Genomic DNA, 23294 nt, shown 5'->3' with positions numbered 1-23294 from the left:
CGCTGCAGCATCCTGCACATATCTGTAAATCACCTCAGATTTGTCATAATATGAATGCGTTTCCAGAGGTGTCACTTATTAAGATGCAAATCACAGAAAAGGACAAGACGTGAAAACAGAGTTAAAGCTTCATCAAAGCCTGCATCTGGGAAACTAAATGGACATCACATCGTGTGCAAAGGTCGACACAAACGGCGTGTCCTCTAAAACTGATGACCAGAATTTGACTCATTAGAAAACTGTAAGGATGCAGCTAAACACAACTTAATGTTTAAACCCGTGATTCAGAAAATGTGAAAGTAAACCTTAAAAAGATTTCTTAGATTCAGACGAAAGTGACGACCCTCTTTTCCCATAATGCCTTTCCTGGAAGGAGCAAAAGCGTCTCAGTATGTTTTAAGTTGGTTTCAGACGCAGCTTTTAGTCAGCGCATTAACTGCCTCTGATCAGAAAACGGTGCTTTGTTTTAGTCATTTTTCTACACCAACAGACTATTATGTTCCTTCAACAGAACAACATTAATTAGCACAGACATTCTTAGCTTGAAAATGGTTTCATTAAAGATTATACAAAGATTGTGGGACTGACTTTGGGATGGTTTTGGCCACTTAAAGCAGTGTTTCTCAATCCTGGTCTTCAAGACTCAGCCTTCTGCAGAGCTTAAAGACCTGACCCATTCATTTGAATCAGGTGTGCTGGAGCAGGGAAACATGGAAAACATGCAGGGCGGGGGTGCCTTGAAGACCAGGATTGAGAAACACTGACTTAAAGGATTTGATGAAAAGTTCTGTTTATCCTGAGATGGCCTATTAAACATCATCTAACTGCGTGGACAGGAAGAGCAGATTAACAGATTACACAACCTCACATTAAAGCAGTTTGATTGGTGGCAATCACACACGAATCATGTCTTAAGTCTGATTCAGTACTTAAACAAACAGGCGCACACACCTGCTTATCACTTAGATTTAAACAAAGTGATCCAGAGTTTTTTCTTGTGACAGTTTTTTGACATACGACTCAATCAAATTCAAATATGAACCAGCTTGAAAATCCTCTCTTTCCTGTTCCCATCTGAAGTTTAGATTAGTTATGTAGAACATAAGACATTATGATGCATTTATGAAACAACCTTCCAGCCTATTAAGTGTTAAAAAGATCCCCAGTCGGTAAAGAAAAGTCTTCCTCCATAGTCAGACGACATTATGTGAAGAAATGTTTGTCCTATTTCTCATGTGTCAAAGTTATCCACATCTGAATGAGACGTTTAGGCAGCAAATAATTTAAGGTGCTGAACGTGGGGACATGAATAAGACTTGATGAATGCTGAAAGAAATACTTAATTAAATTAAATGTTTAAATGTTTTCCTTTTCTTTTTTTAAAGAGCAGTTGCAATGAAAACTAAAATCACAGTGTTGTGACCCAACATTCAGTTTGTGTTTCTTTTTTTTACAGAAATTAAATTACAGCAAGGAAACAGTTGATAAAGAAGGATTTGCACATACAGATTCTTCTCCACCAACCTTGTGTAATGATGTTCTCTCCACGAGCTGGAAAGGGGAAGGGTCGACTCGTATCTCATCTATTTCCATCGGCTGGTCCATCTCTGCCTCTTCCCACGCTTTGATCTGCAGCAGCAAATAAATAGCAAGGTCACGGAGATGAATTGTCTGGCAGCGCCTCGGAGTCATGCTCCTGACAAGGAAAAACAGTCTATTCAAATGTATGAGTTGAGCCAGAGGGAAACATTAGGGTTTGTTTTCATGAGTCATGAGGCATATGATTAAATATACCAGGCAACAATAACAAGTGTTACATAAATTACAAACACTGAGCTGCATGTGCGGGTAAATTCAAGGTGTGTGTGTGGCTGTAGAAGCAGGAAGGTAATTAGCTTTTACTGATGAGGAGAGCTTTCAGATGTGAAAAACCTTGAAACCTGTGTAGTGTCCTTGCATGTTGCGCTCTCCTCCCCTGAGATTTAGGATGTCTGACACCTTTTGGCCTTTATGGATTTTACCTATGAGCATGAGCCTGCTGTGACAGGGGCAGAAGTCCCGTGGAATTACAGAACGATGTTACAGGGCACTTTGGGAGGGTGCCAGGAAGAATAAAGGCAGAGTGGCAGACAGAAAAGCACCAGAGGGAACAGCGCTGTTTTGGACTCACTTAGCAAATAAATAAATAAATGAATAAAAAATGTCTTGTTTAAAAACTGCCCCAGTTCTTAATCTTCCTTTCAAATGTGTGAGCAACGTACGCATGATGTTGATTTAACGCTAATATTCACATTAAATCATGTTAGTTCAAGCTGAAAACCAAAACAGCAGACGGATAAATGTTGGGTCAGACACATTAAAGTACAACAAACCGTACGTTCACAGTTCTAGTTTAGGTTTCCAGCTCATAATAAAGTCCCTTAGTCCTAATCTGGCTTGTTGTTCACATGGACATCGCTTTGATCAAACCAACAAATTGACCGGGTTAGGGTTCAGAACTTCCAAAAACCATGTCAGACTGTGTGCTTGTTGGATTTCTACGGACTTACGTGAACCTATAACGGAGTAAACCGTGGTTCTGATGCCTGTAACAGACTATAATGAGCACTGTCTTGACGAATGATGCCATCAAATCTCAATCAACATAAGCAAAGTTGTGAAGATTAGTGACAGAAGTTCCTCCACAACCATGTGGGACTGATAACTTCATGCAGAAAACAATTACTTCACATTATTAATGCTAACGGTGGGTCTAAAAGCTTCTGAACTACAGGGTTACAGCTTACTTTTCGCACATTACGTCTACATTTTTGCTCAGTTTTGTTAAATTTCCCTACATCTGTGACAGGATAAGGACTAGTTTTTTTGGGGTTTTTTTTTTATGGTGGATTAAGATGACTACGGTTGTGAGGCAGGAACTTAAAAAAAAAGTCAAAATTTGATGACAATAAAAATAATACTTTGCAAAGCTTTTTCTAAAGATACCCCCAAGCACGCTCAGAAAACAGCTCCACATGGTCCACAGAGATGTCAGTCGGATCTTTCCTTCTGAGACTTTTCACTGTCAAGACAACTGCGTGTCTCCACGACATCTTCAGGGGGAGATTTTGTTTTACTGATCGTTTTGCCAGATTTTAGCCCCAGAAACTGTAATGTATCCAGAGTGCAGTTTATGCTTCTCATGTATAGCCCATACATTCCTTGTGTCCTATTCCAAGTTACACACGCAAACATCATATCCTCATTTCCAGAATTTTACAGACTATTAAGTGCATCAATCTGCTGTCCATAGATTTCTGGAGTCTGGAGATTTCAACTGGACTCTTGTCTAAGAATAAAATACAATAAATAACCAGGAAGGTTTAGAGGAGTTTGGTTTTTGACATTAAAAACACCCGCTGTGTTCACTGTTTGGTAACAAACTTTGGATAAATCAGATCGAAAGAGTGTGACTGCCAACCAAATGACTTTGTTGTGTGATCCTGACCCATTAAAACATGATAACAGATTTGAATGATGTTAAACTGAAGAGTGAAGTCTTATGACACTCCTGGAGGAGTTTGCCCATCAAAGTAGACCCAGCAAAGTCTTGTGTCAGATTCAGAATCAGTTTCCCGTTTGTTTGGCCTTTTTTGTAACAAGAAACGAGCTGCGCCTGGTAGCTGGGCTCTGCTTTTTCATGACTCTGCACTGATTTGTGCTGCTCCTGGTACATAACTTAGAAGTAAGCTGGTTGCACCTGTGTTAGCAGATTAGTGCAGTTTCAGGACATATCAACAGCATTTTATTGTTCCTGAGCATATAAACCTAATTCTTAACCTTTGTGAATCCTTTTATCACAGTAACTTATGCCTTCTCATATCCAAATAATAAAATAAATTCCTCGATACAATCACATAGACTTACGTCACCATTCCAAAACAACAGAAGATCATTTCTTTTCACCACAAATCTTGAACTTGCACACATATTTGAGTATTTTCAGAGAATATTCACACATTTTACAAAATCGTGAATATGTGTCGTCCTTCCATCGTCGCCATACCTCGTCTGGAGTCATGGTGTCTGACAGAGGAGGAGGGCAGGGTTCCTGGAGATTGAAAAGAAAAAAACAATGTATGTTTGTGAGGGATTCAATAAAAACCGTGTCCTCTACAGAAAGATGACCCCCCCCTAAACTCGGGGAACCTTGTCCCCATCTAAGTTTTCAGAGAAGAGTGCAACACGTTTAAGAGTTAAACACATATAATGATTGTTGTCATCCAGTCTTGTGTTCCCCTCCCACAGCACATCCTGCAGTGCTGCGAGTTAACTGGACTCAGCAGGTGCAATTCAGGCCAACACCTTCTGTGAGCTGGTTTTATAAACTGAATTTAGTAGAGGGGGTTCCCACATTCATTCACTTGATAATTTGACTGTTTTTGTCCTTGAATTAATAAATATTTAATCATCCTACTCAAAAAGTGAGGGTTTTAGGCACAGAATACCCTTTTATAGCAAACACAAATAAGTTTCAGTGTATATCGCTACAGCAAGCTGACAAATGCAGATAATATAATAAGTGTTAATGTCTGCTTACAGACCAGCAGTAGCTTGTTGAGTGTAAAAATACCTGATTCTAAGACAAAATTCAGTCAAGGTTTGGCTTGCTGGAGGTAGTATTTTATCACACATCTGTTTGATATTCAGGGTAGTATAAAAACACCCCCCAAGGAGGAATAGGATTGAATCCAAAAACATAATAGATAATCAGGCAATTCACATGCCGCAGCAGAGCGCCGAAGTGAAATAATCTTCTGATCGTGCAGGATTACAAGCACACGCTATGTACAGTGCAGGTTTTACTCCCGCAGGTGATGCGTTTTGTTTTCCGTGCGAGTCAGACTCACTGCTGGGATAAATGAATTAAATCTACCTCTAATATATGGATTCACCATTTCCATTTGAGAGAAGCTTGAAAGAAATATGCCTGGCTTGGGGGAGTTTGCATGAGGACAGGGAAGCAGTTGCGTATTCATGAGCATCTGTCAATCACATAACTATGTGGTGTATCTACCAGAACAGACACAAGTGAGCATTTTGTTCCAGCAGAATCCGTGAAGCTGCCCCATGAGGGTGTGGTTTTGGTACGGCTTGGCCCAAAGGGATATGGGGCAATTTAGATTTCAATTTGTCATAACATGAGAAAATTTCATGTACACCAATTTATTTCTAAAAAGCAGATGAGTGAAGTGACACATTAAATAGAGACATGCAGAAACTCACAAAGACGTCAAGGCCAACATCTTCATATGTATAAATAGGCTCTAAAATGTAAAGGCAAGCAATAAGAAGTGCACACACAGACACACCTGGGACTCTCTCTCTGATTTTCTGTTCTTGGGGTTGAAGAGACTCCTGAGAGTTTTCCTCACTGACTGCAGAGGAGCTTTTTCTGAAACTGGAATGAAGAAAGAGGTGCTGTGGATGAAAGTCAATGAATTATACAAACGCAGCTTTGGAGAAAATAACCTAACCGCAGATGACATTTCAAGAGTCTACTAAACCAAAGAAGCCCATTATTGTAGTTGCCTGGATACCATTTCAATGGCAGACTGCTTGTTGCTGAGTCTGACAGGCTGCTGACAAGTCTACTATGAAATAACAGAAACGCACTCCATCTGGTGACTTGCAGTGAATCTACTGTCAAACGTTCAGTCACTGCTGTTAGTGTCATAAAGTTATTCACTTTGGCATCTGTTACACTGTGAAACAAACATTCAGTAATGTGTGTGAAAGGCTGACAAATTAATAACTGAGATGATCTTAAGCTTTTATCTAATGGTTTGAAGAGCATCTGAATAGTTCCAGCACACAGAAGGCTTTTGCAGCAATGAGAAACAGATAAACAAACTGCTGGAACCACTGGAAATAAACATGGAATCATCCCTGTTAGAGGATGTTCATTTAGCTGCTTTGTACAGCAGCTGAGACATCAGCTTTGCAGAAAGGAGGAACATCATCATCAACCATTTTTCCAATTTTGGACATAATTTTTTGCCCAGACTGAGATCCCGACCGTTTGCTAGTCATTGAGTTAATTTGTCCTTCCTGAAGAAAAGCCAACTCCCTTCGCTCTGTTGCCAGATGCATTATCATCCTGAAAAATGACTAAATCATACGAAACATAAGTTTCGATTCAAGGAATGAGAAATGGGTAAAAAAATGTCAATGTCCACCTCTACATTTATTGTACAGGCGGACATTTCTTGGTTCTTTGTCTGACGCCCACCCCTCATCATTAATAACTTTTTGACTGGACCTGTGCCAAACCTCCTCACCCAATGCAGAGCGGTGATTCAACACTGGATATCGCTTTCGCTCAATCATCCACAGTTCGTGACTGCTTCTCAGTAGAACAGATGAATGAACATTCTCCACGAGGGGTGATTCCATGTGCCAGTCAGACACAGATTCATCCATCCATTTTCTATACCCACTGAATCCAACTCAGGAAGGAACAGCTTCGACTTTGGAAGTGTATCGCTTCGGGACGACTACTGTATGTACAGGCACAACCGGTCTTGCATACGGCCGGAGAGACCCTTTTAAAGTTGACTCTTAATGTGTGAATGAGGCATTAGCTGCATTTCCATCCACTGCAGAGAAAAGTGGAAGACAATTTTCTGAAATGGCCCCAAACAGAAAATGTGCATCATTACCTGGTTTGAAGCAAATAAACAAGGTCGTGCAGTGCTGTCATTTCTTCTTTCAAGGTAGGGCATTCATTCAAATGTTGGGAAACTTTAAAGAACACCATCCGTGGGTGCTTCCAACCAAAGACAGATCCATCAGAGCGTTCTAAGTCGTTGGCATCGTGGCCCACGAGAGAGGGGGCTGTATTATAACTATACCACACTCATGCCCTCGGACCACTCATTAAAATAAGATGTTTGCTACATTGCAACAAAATTAGAAGACACAAGCAAACAAAGCTGCCATGTGAACACCATAAATGGTATTATAAAGAGGACCTTCTTCCTGTCCTTTATTCATTGATCAATTTAAGTCAGTAAGGGGGGTTGTACCTTTACAGTTGTTGCTCCAAAGCTGTAAAAGTCTTCTGCTGTCAATCAAATGTGCTCCATGCACTGATACATCTCAGACATGCATGTTCTCATGGCTTTTAACTGAAATAACTCTCTTTACAGTTAAAACCTCACAGGAAACATAGCAGTTGTAAAAAATAAAACTCACCTGAAGTGCTAAAGGTCTTCGGAACAGAGGGTTATTTTAAACCTCTGCATGTTTGTGTCAGCATTAATTCCACTTCTGCTGTTTTACATGTCATGTTAGATCACCAATGTGTGCTGCTTTCAGATTTCATAAGGACCATTAAGCGGTGTTTGTGTCCACTGGGCACTTATGATAACCTCGTGAGCCTCATACACCATCCGGGATCTGACTAAAGGTTTAGTCATCTCCACTTTTTGAGGAGACGTAAAGGGACATAGCAAAGTGCAAATCATATTACATCACCCTGGAGAGCAGAACATGTCTGGATGAATCAATATTGGTCTTAGAGGCCCCACAAGGCTTTTATTTCCTGGCCTCACCACCACGTCACATAACCCACCAAATGTAATGGAGATAAGGAAGAGAGAGCAGAAGTTGTAAAGATCATCTGCAGTTTGAAGTGTTGATTTATTTGTTCTTTAAAATGATCATTAAACTCAACTTGATTCATTTTTTTGTGTTTACAAGTAGGTGACAGATAGCAAAAAGCTGACCATTCTTCTTCCTGTTTAGAGAAGGGTAATGTATTCCAGCATAAATACCCTCTATCCATGACGCAGATGGGCCAAAATGACTTACTTCAGAGCTAATGTAAGATCATTAATCCAATCAAAAACATCTCGTCTCTTAAACTCACCAGGAGCAGGGCCAGTGTGGTTTGATGAAGGTTCCTGAGGTTTTGGAGGGGGCAGGGGACCATTCATCTCCTCCTGAACAGGACTGCCCTACAGACAATATCAAAACATGACTCTGTTGTTCAATCATTTCAATCTGTATGGTAAAAAAAAACAAAAAAAACAACAACAACTAATGCCATGTTAAAACTAATGTCAAAAGGTTCTGATCATAAAATAATGCTTTTACTTGAAGATCACATCTGATCCAATCTGATGGGGTTTTTAACTCACTGAAAGTAAATTGTTGCATTAAAACAGGCAGAAGGAAACAGCAAAAGCTGCAGATCTTTACTAAACAAGATGTGCAAAAAGATGGATGTCAAAAAGAAATCAACATAGCAAAGCAGAGGCCTACCTTCTCTCTCTCCTCCTCTTCTTCCTCATCTACGAAGGCGAAAGACTCCCAGCTTTGCTTATTAATCTGGTTCTGCTCCTGCAGGCTGCGACCCTGAACTCCCAACCAGGGAAAACATTAATACAGATCTAAACGGATTAAAATCCAGAAGTCTAACCTCTCTCATCCTGAGAGCAATGAGCAAACATTCATGGCAAATGTTCCTCCTTTGTGGCTTTTTAGGTGAACTTTTAAAGTCTCGATAGTAGGGCCAATGCTGAAAAAAAGCCAAATTACAGCATTTGCTTTGCTTGTTCAGAGATTTTACATTTCTGTCTTTAGCTGTTCCAGTGTGGATTTTGCCTTCCCCCCCCCATGTCACCATTATCTCCGCCACCAGGCTTCGCTTGCATTTCCTATCATTTTTTCCTGTAACTCCATGACTACCAAAGGCAAAATCAGTTTCAGCTAAATAAATGAGCCTCATTTGCAGACACAATCCAGATCTAAATTAAACATAACCTCTTTTGCAATTTAGGTCAAACACTAAACCAATTATTGCATTTAGAATTAGGTTCACACACGTGTCTTGATAGAACACATCTGCTTTATGAAGCAAACAATTTATCAAACAACCCACTGGAGGGCACTTAACTTTGTATAGAAAGTATAATAGGCTTCCTGTGGGATCATTGTGAGCACAAGAGAAGAATATCTGGATACAAAACCCAATCAAAACAATATGTATTATGCATGAAGCAATAATGTTTTCTACTATCTAATCAAAGAACACAAAACAGGCTAAATCACTGCACCAAAGACAAAGAGGTTAATAATCCTTAGTTTAAGTAATTCCTACATGTGAAAAAGTCCTTGATTACGATGCTAAACACACAATAAAAATACTGAGTTCTCTTTGTTCTCACCTGCATCAGGAGCCTTCTGTCTGGTGACAACCACCAGTCGCAGAGAGCCAGAAGCTCCAGCCGGTCAATGCTGCCCAACAGGATCATAGAATCTGAAAAAAGGAAGATGAATCAGATGGACCAACTCACAGAGAACAATGTCACTAATCTACCATGCTGATTCACGCTTTGGATCCTCAAACTCCTCAAGTTTATTCAAACATTATTTTTCTGTCCGTCAATGACAGAGATAACTGGTTCAGCATATATTAGCTGTGTGGGTTTCTTTTATTTTAAAAATTTAAATGATGTGATGGTTGAAAAGATGTAAACACACTAAACTGTGCAGGAACTATGTTGCACACTAAAAACTGCACGAATAATGACCTGACTTGGCACAAACTTTGATTTGTTTACATTTTGCCTCTCTGTATAACATCCATTACAGCCGTTTCCTGCAAAGCTACGTGATCTTGTGAAGGCCTCCATCACACGTCCTAATTGGTGGATATGCGGTATCTTTGTGGTGTGTTTTTTGCTCAGAAACTGGCGAAATAAGACACAGCAAGTTGCTCTTCATTGCAAATGTTTTTCCCACAAGTTTGATGAGTAGGATATGAGATATGAATATCTGATATTTAACTCTACCGTGTTCAATGCAAGCCGTTCAGATGAAATTGCTGATTACCTTTTGAGTCTACCAATGGGATGCTTTTGAGCGAAGAGGAGTCCAGCAGGTGTTTGACTTCTCTGTATGTGGATTGGGAGGAAATAAACTTCACCTTTCTCACCATAATGTCCTCCACAAAGATGTTATATTGGCTGTGGAAAGATCACACATATTACAGTGAACCAAAACTAATTGTAAAACATGCACAAACCCTCAGAAAGCACTGTGAGACCAAAATGCCCTTCATCATTAAAAGAATTTCAAGCTTCTTACACATACACATCTAAAAAATTCTAATATATGCTCATGAATGATTTTGATTGTCTGCAGTGACAGTTTCATGTTTGTTTGCAATTATGCAGGACATTAGATTGTGATATGTTTCCAATAATCAATGCACAAAATTGACACCGACCTCATATGCCCGAAGCCAAGCTCTGGCAGGTACGGGAGCTTTTTGACCTGGATGATTGAGTCATACAGAGAAGGTTGCAGGCCCTGCGCCACCATGTTGGCCAGAATTACAGCCACCATCATGGGCAGGATGTGCGAGATCTGGCCTGTCAGCTCAAAGCAGATAACCGCCGTGGACACTGTGTGAGTCACAGCACCAGTCAGCGCTGCTGCTCCTGTCAGAGACACGGGACAGGAAGACAAGAGGAGAGAGGGCACAGGAAAGATGGTGAAAGGAACTGAAGAGAAGTAAGGAAAAGAACAGTAAAAGGTAGACTAAGGAGCAAATGACAGTGAGAGAAAAGACAGAAAGAGGGATGGAAAAAGTAGTTACAAGCAGCAAGGAGGGATTGGAGAAAGAAAAAAAGAAAAATGGAGGATCTAAAAAACAGGGATAAAAAATGCTTAAAAGCAAAGAGATTTAATTATGATAAATATAACGGGGATGTAAACAGACAAATGAGAAGATGTGTAGGAACTAGTAACATGTCAGAGTCTACATTAAAATACAGGGGGGAATTTGACCGGTAGACAATATAAAATATTAATAAAAAACAGAAGAAAGGATAAAAGGATCAAGGGAGAAAGAGGAATGATGGCCTTTGTAGGGCAGCAGGAGAGAGACTGAGGGAAGGCCACATTTCTGGGTCAGTGGCTGAGGTGAGGACAGCAGAGCAAACCAACGGTGACATTTAACTGTCAAAGCAAAGCGACCACGTGTTCTGACGGAAAAGAGGAGGTGGTGACAAAAGGGGGGAGCAAGAGTGGGGCCTGAGAAAGACTAGGTCTGGAGGAAGAAAACTTAACTTGAGTAAGGACTCGAGGGCTGGAGAGTTTGACAAGAGGTTAGGAGAAGTTGGAGGAAAGAGATGATGAGTCAAGTGACAGCTGACAAGGAAGAAGACACTTGAAAACTCCTGACAATCTGAGGGTGCAGGAAGTTATCAGTTAGGGAGGAGACAGATGAGGACAGGAAGGAAGATAAGGAATATGAAGAGGATAGATGGGACAGCTTGTTAATAAGAAACAGATAATATGGGGTTTTCAGTGTGCCAGTAACACCAATTGCTGATGCTTTATACTGATAATATATAACTACAGTGTACTTGCATGTTGATGTCTAACAGTTAAACATAATAGGAGGATGAACATTGGAAAAAAATGTGATAAAACAAAAGAAACAAAAGGACAGCTGAGACAAGAGACGAGAGACTAACCAATGACTGCGTACCCTCCAGGGATGATCCGGTACAGAATGCCATCGAACACAATCCCGTGAGGAAACAGGGTGGCCATGACCTCCCCGACCAGCCTGCCAAATGCAGCTCCTACAGGACAAAGGAAAACCTAGAAGTGATAACATTTTCATAACAAGGCCTTGCAAAATATCCATGATATATTTCCCTGCATGTACGTCAGTCCTCATGTTGAATCATTCTGAAATATCTGTGTGTGACAGCACATTTCCTACATGGTTATCCTCAGGAAAAGAAAAAGATTCCAGAGTAGATGCGTATAGTCAGTGAAGACCTTATACTGCTTTGTTACTAACAGTTAATGACTATTTGTTTGTCTTCATCAAACAGCTGGCAGGGAAAGAGGAGAGAGGACAAGCCAATTCCCATTCACACTTCAACTGGATCATCATGCAGTCATGTTAGGTCTCAGGAATGTTGCAAGAAAGTGATGTGATTTAAGTCATGAGGCAACACTGGAAAATCGAAGCGAAGTGGCCAAAAATGCATTTCAACTCTGCTTTTGATCTAGCTGAAATATGTTCATGGAGCAAACAGAACATCTCGGATCGCCACGCTCTTCACCAGCGTGCCCTGGAACAGTTCCAAGGATGTACAAATGCAAAAGCACACAGACACCCACAGAGTCTGGCTTTTTTTAGCCCACGTGTCTGCTGAGCAACTTTCATAGAGCTAAATGGGCCACCAGCACTGAATGATGCATCCGGTTCTCTCATATATCACTGGACCACACGGTGAACACCCTACGTTCCTTCAAATTCATCAATGTGACAAATAATTTTACAACAGTCAGAAAGAAACATGCAACTGCAGCAGGGAGTCTTCAGCTTTCATCGGTCCCTGGAGAAGTTGGTCTAATTTTAAAATACCTGGAAATGTTACTGAATTGTTCCCGTGTGACAAAACAAATGCCACAGCTCAAAATCATAAAGAGACGCATACATAATACATTTCCAGCCACTATTCATGGGAGATTGTTTGAGGCTGAACAGAAAAGCTATTGAAGGTCAGACTACAAACACTTCACAAAAGGAGCAGCAGACTGGAACACAAACACATTTCTTAATTATTGAACTGAATAATAGGAAAATGGGATCAAATAAAACGAAAAACAACATTTTCTAATTGAGGATTATGGTTGAAATACAACTGATACATGGAAAGTAACCATTCCTCATAACAACATAACAGAATTTTATCATCCTCAGTCTGTCGTAACTACTGATGTGTTCTTGCTCACCAAGTATGAAGACTGGCATGAAAGCCCCAGAAGGAATGGGCATGGTGGTGGCCACTGCAGACATCCAGAACTACATGAAAGAAGAAAGAAGCAGCTGATAAACCAAGAAAAAGGAACGGGAACTATTTGCTTTGTTTTCCATTACAACACGGCCTCTACTAATGAGTTAAAGTTGTTAATGTTCTCTGTGGAGAGCATTAAACGGTTTCCTTGTGATGGTTTTTGTCTTAAAATCCCGCCATGTTGAGTTTGAAGACAGTCTTTTAATCAAATGTATAATCAGTGTCAGCATTCTCAGTGTGAGCTTGCTCCTCAGTGTAAGAAAAGAAACTTCCCTTTCATGAGCACACAAGTAATACGCATAGTCCTTTTTTAAAACGTTTTTCTAACCATCACCCAGTGCTAATCAGATTGCCACCAAGATGATTTGTTGCTATGCAACAAAAAAGGGATGCAGTCATTCCACCCTTTTATGGTCGTTTCTCAATTTTTTTTAATTTCAGGCGGGGGAAAACATATCATCCTATTCGGCCAGGGTTTGATGAGTTACAGAGGTGGAGAGCATGTGTGTGTGTGGTGTGGGAGGAGACTCAGTCACACTTGGGTGTATTTGAGAAAGGCGCTTAATCAACAGCTGCCCCAGCTGCAGAGGACGATGCTGCAGATACACTGTGTGGCAGCCAGCTGAATCTGTGTAGAAGACTGAAAAGATCTAGAGTGCAAATTCCTCTGCCAGATGAACAAGAGCTGAACTCATCTTTCAAATGTTTGTGCCCAGAGATTTTCTATTTTCATCTGAATGTGGCTTCAAAATAGCTTTTCTAATAATGTGGTTTGTTATTTGCCCCAAGGAGCTCATCAGAGATAATCACTACCTTCAGACAAGCTGTGGATCTTTGGTGTGTGTGTGGGTGAAAGCATCTGTGTTTCACCAGCACATGATGTGCTTTGTCATTTTGATTTCAAAAGAATTACACCGTAACCATTTTACCAGTCCAGATTACTATTCTACCCATCATCCGTCATCATCATTTGAAAACTTAATTGGTATGGAACAAGATAAAAACTCATTAGCACGTCTCTCACAGGGTGGCGGCCGCTATCCTGATGACACAGAGGACTGCGCTCGGTTTTCTTCTCTCTAATCATGACAGTCAAAATCAATCAGGCAAATACACACAAAACTGGTCTCACACACATAAAGACTGTCAGTCAGCACACACTCTTTCATCAGTGTCAGACTTCCTAAGACAGATAGGAGCTGCAACACACACAATTACCACAGCAGTTTCACTGTTTCAACGTAGAGGAAAGTAAGGACAAGAATCAAAGATGGAGAAAGATGGAAGCGAGAAGTGTTGTAGTCAAAATCTAACACGGAAACCTCAAATACAAAGAGTCCCATCTCAGAAGATTAAAGAAAAAGATCAAGATCTGCTTTAAATGTGACGCCATAAGGTCGGATCACACGGCACCAAACAACGTGCAGTTAAACATTTTCTATTAAAACCCCCTACATCCCCCTTCAGTCTTTGGGGTAGGATTCAATTTCTATGTTAACATTTCTGGCCACACTTTTTATCCTGTTCTCCAGAAAGTCTAAAAGTTGCCAAAACTACTGCTATTAGTCCTCAAATGTTTTTGTATGATTCTTTTCAGTAACTTTATGCATATCAGTCTGTGGGATGATGGACTGAGGTGCAGTGAGAAATACAGAGGAAGAAGAAATCAACAATACCCTAAGAGAGGCCAACTGTGTTTCTTCGAGTGTTAAGAGAAAAAGTGACAGCAGCAGATGATGGCAGAAAAGCAGGAAGACACAGCGGGCGCATGTTGTGAAAGGACTTTTAACATCCAGCTGCTCTTTGCTTTGGTTGAATTAAAATTTCACTACAGGGAGCCGCTCTGCTCAAACTGAGGAGCACCAGCGCGCTCTAAGATACCAAGTGACAGGCTTTAAAGTCATGTTGATAGGATTATCTGTGTGGTATTTTTGCCTAATCTGAGCCTAGACAGCACACATAAACAGACTAAGACTAACCCTCAAAGGGCAAGAAGATTTTATGGACTTTAAGGGAAAAATTATAACATTTTCAAGTTATGTTAGAAATCTATTAACGCTTAAATGTAAAGATCCATTTAAAAAGCCATTTAAAAATACATTATTTTTCTTCTGAGATTTAATTAAGACACCAGTTTGGGATATTTAATATGCAGGTTTGTGTTTGTTTGCATCCAGTTGAATCAGGGATCAGAATATTTGGAGACCAGTTATTCTAAAAAGTATAAACACCAAGAGGCTAAACTCAAAAACAGTAAACTTTAATCATCATATGACCTCATGTCTTATTTATGAAATGAAAATGAACAAAGTATCAAGCACAAGTACTCTGCATTCTGCCCCAACTCCATTCTTCTTCTGCTAAACAGCATCCCAAACTCTTTGCAGAGGGACATTACACATGGGAATGTTTTGCAGTCAGATCTACTAAATAAAGCTGTATGCATTTTCAGGGTAGGCACAGTTTCCACTGTCTAAAATCAAATTTTACAAGCCACAGTGGGGCAGTCGGATCAGATGTGGATCCTGTTGGATCGAGAGTAAACATCTAATTATTCTGAGCTCTATTCAGATCCTATCTGACTTTCATCACGTTCCTTCACTCTGTCCCCTACTCTGACATTGTCAGAATTTTAATGACGCCACTCATTAATTTGTATGTGTGAGAGCAGTTACTGCACTTGGGAGTGGTCTTAAAAAATGACTTTCGCCATTAATTGCTACGGATGCATAAAATCTCTAACTAGACAAAGATTTGTGTACAAATCAAAAAGAGGTTTAAAGTTATGCATTTTTTGGTCATTTTTTTCATCGCCCATGTCACTGAGCTTTGACTTGCAGGACAGAGTTTGTATGTCTCACTGTCCGACTTCCAGAACTATGACTTTGCAGAATCTGACCTGAAGAAGCAGGGCTGAGCGATGACTGTAGCACTTGGTGAGATGTGACAGAGCTAACTGGAACTGTGGCAGCCACTGGCTAGGGAACCGCTTGGCTACCTTAAGCTAGCACCTTCCACAGTGAGTGAGCTTCTTATCAGCTCACATGGCTTACTGAAGGCCACAGCTCCTCATATGGCCTTTCTTCTGCTGTCTATTGCAAATCCAAACTACCTCTGGGAGCCTTGGGCTATTTAGCTCTTATTTAGTCGAGCTCACTCTTTAAACAAAGTAATGGGTCACCATTGAAGCCCAGTGTTTATAGAGCAGATATGTGATGAAGAATTATGAGACTGCCTGTCTACCCTGTGGCTGTTGCATTAATTTAGTGTTCCTCAGCCTAGGCCAGTTCAGTGTGTCCCAAGATTATGCCTGAAAAAGAGATCAGTCAGGAAAAATGTATGTTTAAGCAATCACACCTCATTGTGTCCTAAATACATCTGGGGTACATTTTGGCTTTTTTCTTGAAGCTTTCCACTTGGGATCAGATCACCACAGACGCATACTACTAACAGGTCCAAACAGGGCCAAATACTCAGTTCTATTGATAAATACCATTGATCGGCATCCATCCTGGCCCATGCTGTTGTTTCATTGTTGTGATTTATTCATCATTTCTTATTTGGGTTGTTCATAGTGTGTTAGTTATCATTTCCCCCGTATTGTGTACTCTCAGAAATTCTATTTGTGTTGCAGAGTTTTATGAACTTTTTGCTGATTCACAGCACCCCAGCACCTACTCTAGATTTATATACAGCGCATGTCTATGCTCATAATACATCAAGACTTGTGAGCCTCGAAAAAAAGAGTGTGTGTGTATGTATGCTTTAAAGAAAACATAAGAAAGGTAGAACTATGGGCAGTTTGCCAGCTTTGTTGACCTTGGACAAGAAAGGGAAGAAGAAACACACACAGATGTCTTTGTCACCAACACACAACATGAGTGACCTGCAACAAATGTCCCTTATGAAGAGGAGGATGACGAAAATGCTGACGTCAAGAGATGCCAGCGTCACACACAAATTCTCTAGCTCACACCAATATAATCTGGCAGATACAGGACAAGCACACACTTGCACAAAAAATACAAATACACACAGACAATGACACACTCTTAAAATGCACAAAAACATCTTTCCTACCAGGCAAATTCCCCAGAAGCCCCATACCTTCATGAGGAAGAAGAGCAGCAGGATGACAAAGACACTAACGTCAGGATGCAGCCAGGCAGTGGAGCGGCCCAGACCCACTGGAGGAGGAGATCCTGAAATCTTCGTCCATGTGAAGTTATCAAACAAAGAGTTGATGCACTCTCTGGGCATCAACTGCAGAGAAGTTAGGAGAGGAGAGGAGAGGAGAGGAGAGGAGAGGAGAGGAGAGGAGAGGAGAGGAGAGGAGAGGAGAGGAGAGGAGAGGAGAGGAGAGGAGAGGAGAGGAGAGGAGAGGAGAGGAGAGGAGAGGAGAGGAGAGGAGAGGAGAGGAGAGGAGAGGAGAGGAGAGGAGAGGAGAGGAGAGGAGAGGAGAGGAGAGGAGAGGAGAGGAGAGGAGAGGAGAGGAGAGGAGAGGAGAGGAGAGGAGAGGAGAGGAGAGGAGAGGAGAGGAGAGGAGAGGAGAGGAGAGGAGAGGAGAGGAGAGGAGAGGAGAGGAGAGGAGAGGAGAGGAGAGGAGAGGAGAGGAGAGGAGAGGAGAGGAGAGGAGAGGAGAGGAGAGGAGAGGAGAGGAGAGGAGAGGAGAGGAGAGGAGAGGAGAGGAGAGGAGAGGAGAGGAGAGGAGAGGAGAGGAGAGGAGAGGAGAGGAGAGGAGAGGAGAGGAGAGGAGAGGAGAGGAGAGGAGAGGAGAGGAGAGGAGAGGAGAGGAGAGGAGAGGAGAGGAAGATGATGCGAGGTCAAGTGGAGAAAGAGAGAATGAAAACATTCAGAGGGAGAGGGATATAAGAGGAGATTGGGGTAAAGAAAAGTAGGGTTAAATGTCAGAGAGGAGACAGAAAAAGGAAGTTTAATAAAGGGAGGGTAAGAGGACAAGAAACAGGAAAGAAACGGATAAGAAAAAAAGAAACAATTTAGACAGAAACTAAAGTCAAGATGGATAGAATGTCAAGCAGGATAAACAGGCAGGAAGTTATCCAGAAAGCTGGAAGCAGGTGGGTATGGATGGCCATGTCCAATGACTCATTATGTGTTGATGACTCACAAATGATTCATTCACTTCAAATATTTTGTTCCACATTTGCATAAAAGTGTCTGAAATCTGCTCGCAGGCACAAATCACAGTGCTTCCCACATCTGCATTAAAGCTTCTGCGGAGGAAAAAACATTTAGATTTTTCCTGCGTTAAGAGTTGAACTGAGGTTTCGAAACGCATCTTTTAGCACGTGAGTGGAAATTCATTTCATTTTTTATGTTGTAAAACTTTGTGGCATTTCATCTCCTCTTGTTTTGCCGACTTTTCTGCCTATCGAGTCGGACTGGATGGATTTCATTCTCTAAAAGCTTTAAATGCACTCACAGAGGGCAAGAGAGAGGGATATCTGGATCCATTACTCAGCGTGACTCTGAAGTGAAATTATCTAAATGAAGATATCACCTCACTCTGCCGGTGTATTCAAAAAATGTTGAAAAAAGTGAGACATCTCTGCAATGAGGGTGTGAAGCATGTTAAGGTGTTACTGACTGACATATGCACACACACAGATGCACATGCACACACCTGATCTGATTCTCACTAAGTGGTCTATTCTGAGCATCTGTGAACCACATGATGAGCCTTTAATTCTTGACTGGGGAGCTGTTGATACATGGCTATCTGAGATTTCACCTTGACACTACTTCTGTACAGCAGTAAAAGCTACAAGCACGCCGACTCCATTCATGTAGAAACAAGGACAGACTTCACAATCAGGCCACAGATGCACATTAATGTGGTGATGCTGTTGTGTAGAGTTCATATATGCAAATTAGCCAAAACATAAAAACTACTGACAGTGAGTGAGTAATACTGATCAGGTTATAATACTGCAACGTTCTTCTGGGAGACCGTGGGTCCTGGTATTTTACACAGACCACCAACATGAACATTCATGCCAAACAGCCTACCCATGCAGAGCAATGTTACCCACCATATCACAAAGAGCTGCTCAGAAACTCCAAAACCTAACAAAGACTGCAAAGCCTTAACCAGGCGTACAATTTCTCTAGATGTCATTGGCTTGGTTTAAATGAACAGCAATATTCTGATACTAAGCCAGTTAAATAAGACCTTATTCTGAATGAGACTGACATTTCAACAGCATACAACTGAATACGATCTAATTCAAAGTAAGCAGAAACTGAATTAAGATGTGGAGAATAGCAATATTAGTGGCATCATGGAGATATGTACACACCTTTATTGCACTATGAGTTTTTACAACATCTAGTGACACACACTGCTGCTTTTTCAGCACAGAGTAGCCACTTACGTGTCCACTTATGTGTGACTTAGGGTTTGTTCTTTTAAAACAGTGTCCCTTGTTTTGGGCTTGCTTTCATAAATCAGCTTGCTGGTTTTTCAACAGCTTCAACTGAGGAAGGCTGTAGTAAACATAAATTACTGTTCTGGAGTGGGAGAAACCTGAGTAATGCTCCACGTTTGGATGGATATGGATATAACAAAAGCTTTGGATGGGTGCAAACATTACAGCTGTGTAGGGGACGTAGTGTGGGTGAGGCATTAATCAGACTGACTCTACGATGTAAATGATAATGTGAATTAAATACTCTATATGCAACTCGTGTAAAACCATCATCTGGATATTGTCTTATTTAGATTAGGTTCAAGAGTGGGAATATTGCAGCGCATGTACACGTAACTAAACTCATTCAAAGTCCATGGTCCCCTTTTCAAGGGGACCTGCACACTATTAGGCAGATGGTTTTAATGTTGTGGCTCCTCATTTGTATAACAAAGAAAAATTAAGTAAAACTTTGATGTAGAATTTTCTTTAAGTGTATACCACACAGTTTAAGTGCTTTAAGAGTATTTTGCCATCGAGAAATGTTCACTTCTCTATATAAACAGATTTTTTTTCCAGCTTTTTGCACAATTAACTGAATTCATTCAATCACACTCATATTCATGTCTGACTGAAGTTTGTTGTCGTTTGTCACTCTTGGGCACACAGCAAGTTAGTGTCTCACTGCAGCATAGAAAGGTGATGGTGTGAACTTAAATACCCCAAATCCTGGGATGTAGGATCAGTCAAAAAGGAACAGGACTGACTGCACAGGGGGTTGAGTAGATTTACATGTATTCTCCTGTGTTTGCTTAAGAGACGAGCTGGACTGACAAGGTTTGAACTCTGACCTCTCCTGCCATGAACTGTCCAAACCCAGGTGGGAAGGTCAAGGTGGCAATGACCAGAGTTACCACAGCAGGGAAGATCAGCCGGCTGGGAGAAAAATAAAAAAGATAAAAAAGCATTTAATAATCATTTAAATACAGGTGTTTATGAAGTGAAACATAAGAACATGTCATTCTGACTTCATTCAGTTTCCATTTCAATGCATCTACAATGAGAAAAACCTTCATACTGTAGCACATAGAGACTCACTGTTTAATCAGGAAGCGGGTCATTGCGTTCGGTCGTCTCATGAACAGCACCACTTGTCTGTTGAGATAGACAAAGAACGCCCCCAGAAATCCACAGGAGATCCTGTAAGAACAAGTTAATAAGACAAATTAAGTCATGTAGTCATTTAGTGAAAAAGTAGTAGACAGCCTATGAAATTACAAAAAATATCTTTAAAAGGCTTCCAAAAAAATCCTCTATGTTAAACTGGAAATAAAAGATTCCTAATAAGAGATGGTGGCCTTTGGCATCATATCATATCACCTCATATAATGCAGCAATGACAGCCTCCCCAGGTGGTTTTACTACCATTCATATCTTGATTCACATGACCCCAACCCCTCACATGGTGGCCAATGACCCATGTGACAAAGAGGATGGCCGGGGGGGGGCTCAACACAGCACATGTGGTGCAAATGACCCCAAGAGATTTTAATACTGGAGAGCTCCACACTAGTATGTGTGAACTGAGGAAGCCCATGAATGTGAGAAAGTGGATGTGACGACAGTTCCATCAAAGTAGTTCCCTGAGTTTTGTGCATTTGTCTTCTCCTTTAGTTAAACTGTGAACTAATACATTGGATCCTTTGTGACGACACCTTAGAGGTGTGATTTACATAACCTTCGGATATTATTCACTAATATTTAAAGTTTAGAATAAATCATCAGCGAATCAACTTAAGAAGCAAAAACATAAATAGATTAAGCAAAAAAAAGGATTAACACTGCTGCACTTTCTTCTCAACAGATGATTTAGCCCTCTGATACAGATGCAATATGTTGTGACAAACTGCGTGAACAGCATTTAAAATAGTTTCCATCTCCAACTTAACCACTCAATTTCAGTATTGTGACACACTGTTGCTTTCGCTGCCGTCTACATTTGTGTCTAATAACTCACCCAATGATGGCAAATGCTGGTAGTTCCTGCAGGTCAAAAGGGAAATCCATACGGAAGTTTGTCCTGAATAGAGCTGTGATGGTTACTAGGAATCAAAGAAAAGAAAAGGTTAACTTTATACCATCAGTTATGAATGTGATTTATCTAAAAACGGAAAGGACAGTCAGTGGTGATATTAGCAGGGAAAAGTCAGCTTTAGCCTCATAACAAACAGATAGATCTGCTTTATGCTGTGGTAGCAGCTGCAGTACTTTCTTTTTTCCCCTTTTTTATTGGGAGCAATAACAAAAAAATATATAATGAAAACACCCTGCAGCTGAATGTTGGAGGACCACGCCATCTAGTGGAAATACATGATGCGTTTATAGCACACAAACATATTGCGTGTCATCAATAAAGACATGACAGTTTGCTTGGAAATTGGAGTAAGGGCGCCCTCTGGCTTGAGGCTAAGAAAAAGAAAGTAATATAATAATACTGTAATACTCCCTTCCACACCTGCATCCTTGTTAAACACAGACAGCACCCTAAAGATGAAGGCACTGAATGTAGCAGCAAAGTATCCTCTCCAGTAGTTTCGCACCGCAAAGTATGTGGATGTTACCTCTATACTGAAGAGCACACCTAGTGGAGAAGAAAAAAGGCATAAAAGACCTGAAATGTATTTCAAACAATGTAGTATTTATCATGAAATGGCTGATTTGAGAGGACACTTGAAAGCATGCATAAACATTCCAATATATTTCTAAGCTTTAAAGTCACAATCATAGCTTGTTGTGCAACGTAAAAACACATAATGAATCATTTTGTTGGTTATATACAAACAAAAAGACGAGCAGAATAAGAAAGTGAGGTCATGTACCTCCAAGTGGAGTACCAAAGCAGCAGCCCACCCCAACTGCACAGCCCACTGTCAGGATGTCTGTATAACAGTATGGATTCTACTGATCCAGAGAGGAAGGAGACAGCATTGAAACAGTGTAGAAGTAACACAGTGACGAGGAACATCTCATGCAGCACACATTCTTAATTATCACATTTACATATCCTATGGAAATCCAAGTGTTCTCTGACATCAGCTTACCTGATAAGCTCCAGAAAAGAAGGACATGAAGCGGCTGAGAACGGCTGCACAGATGCTAGCAATGTGAACAAAAGGGCCCTGAGTAAAGGAGAGCACATCAAGAAAACTAGAGAAAACCAAGCAGGAAATAAAGAAGTCGTCAAACTAACTGAAAAGGGCATGCAAAATGGCTAATATTTAATCTTTTACTCACTTACCTCTTTTCCTACAGGCATGCCACTACCCAGTGCAGCCGTCAGACCGATGACTTTAGCAATAAACGCCTTGATGGTCAAATACTCCTTCAGCACCACCCCTCTCAGGATGGTCTTCAGCTCTGGGATACCAGAACCTGGGACAGAAGGGAAAATAAAGATTTCTTTCCAGCTTGAAGAATCCAAAGCACTTCAACACTTTCATCTTTAAGCTTCCTAGTTTCCAGCATCATTTCCAAGAAATTTCTCAAAAACAGCCATGTAATGCAAAAACAAAAGTATGACACGATTCAGATAACTCTCTTCAGATCACTCCTGCAGCTCCACGATAACTTTTAAACTGCCAAGCTTAATAATGACTGATAATATCATTCTGCACACTATCTAAGTGTACAAGTAAAACATTGAGCAACGAAATGTCCTGTCATATTAAACCAACATCTTAGATAAACATTGAATTCTGGAAAATTCTACCAGCGTAAAGACAGTTGCACACAGAGACGCATGAAGACAACGGCAAGATGAAGTAGGTGGTACAGACCGATAGCTTGAGGAGCAACCAGGTGACAGAAAAGGGAGGAGAACAGGATAAAGATCAGGGGATAGGAAACCCAAGCCAAGAACTGCAATGGGATGTTCCCCCTCAGCTCCCCATGGATCCATTTATAGGCTGAAGAGGGATGAATCAGAAAAATGAAA

General features: G+C 40.8%; 1 protein-coding gene across 1 annotated transcript in view; it reads right to left on the bottom strand.

The window, feature by feature from the left end:
- Nucleotides 1–23294, bottom strand: part of LOC140275082 (chloride channel protein-like) — a 32713-nt gene that overhangs the window by 2574 nt on the left and 6845 nt on the right. The window contains exons 4-22 of the mRNA XM_072370472.1: nucleotides 23137–23265; nucleotides 22599–22732; nucleotides 22402–22479; nucleotides 22180–22258; nucleotides 21816–21941; nucleotides 21318–21402; nucleotides 20399–20500; nucleotides 20152–20236; nucleotides 16980–17135; nucleotides 12811–12880; nucleotides 11532–11642; nucleotides 10277–10490; nucleotides 9880–10013; nucleotides 9213–9304; nucleotides 8308–8400; nucleotides 7913–8000; nucleotides 5352–5440; nucleotides 4046–4090; nucleotides 1525–1629 (exon numbers count right to left, since the gene is read on the bottom strand). Of these exons, the coding sequence (XP_072226573.1) occupies nucleotides 1525–1629; nucleotides 4046–4090; nucleotides 5352–5440; nucleotides 7913–8000; nucleotides 8308–8400; nucleotides 9213–9304; nucleotides 9880–10013; nucleotides 10277–10490; nucleotides 11532–11642; nucleotides 12811–12880; nucleotides 16980–17135; nucleotides 20152–20236; nucleotides 20399–20500; nucleotides 21318–21402; nucleotides 21816–21941; nucleotides 22180–22258; nucleotides 22402–22479; nucleotides 22599–22732; nucleotides 23137–23265 (2015 nt within the window). The remainder of the gene's footprint in view (nucleotides 1–1524; nucleotides 1630–4045; nucleotides 4091–5351; nucleotides 5441–7912; nucleotides 8001–8307; nucleotides 8401–9212; nucleotides 9305–9879; nucleotides 10014–10276; nucleotides 10491–11531; nucleotides 11643–12810; nucleotides 12881–16979; nucleotides 17136–20151; nucleotides 20237–20398; nucleotides 20501–21317; nucleotides 21403–21815; nucleotides 21942–22179; nucleotides 22259–22401; nucleotides 22480–22598; nucleotides 22733–23136; nucleotides 23266–23294) is intronic.

Source organism: Leuresthes tenuis, unplaced genomic scaffold, assembly GCF_036924035.1.
Source record: "Leuresthes tenuis unplaced genomic scaffold, fLeuTen1.0.hap1 SCAF_18, whole genome shotgun sequence".
In the NCBI taxonomy this organism is placed as follows: domain Eukaryota; kingdom Metazoa; phylum Chordata; class Actinopteri; order Atheriniformes; family Atherinopsidae; genus Leuresthes; species Leuresthes tenuis.
Note: the sequence above shows the minus strand (reverse complement) of the source record. Positions and strands in the feature narration are given on the sequence as shown.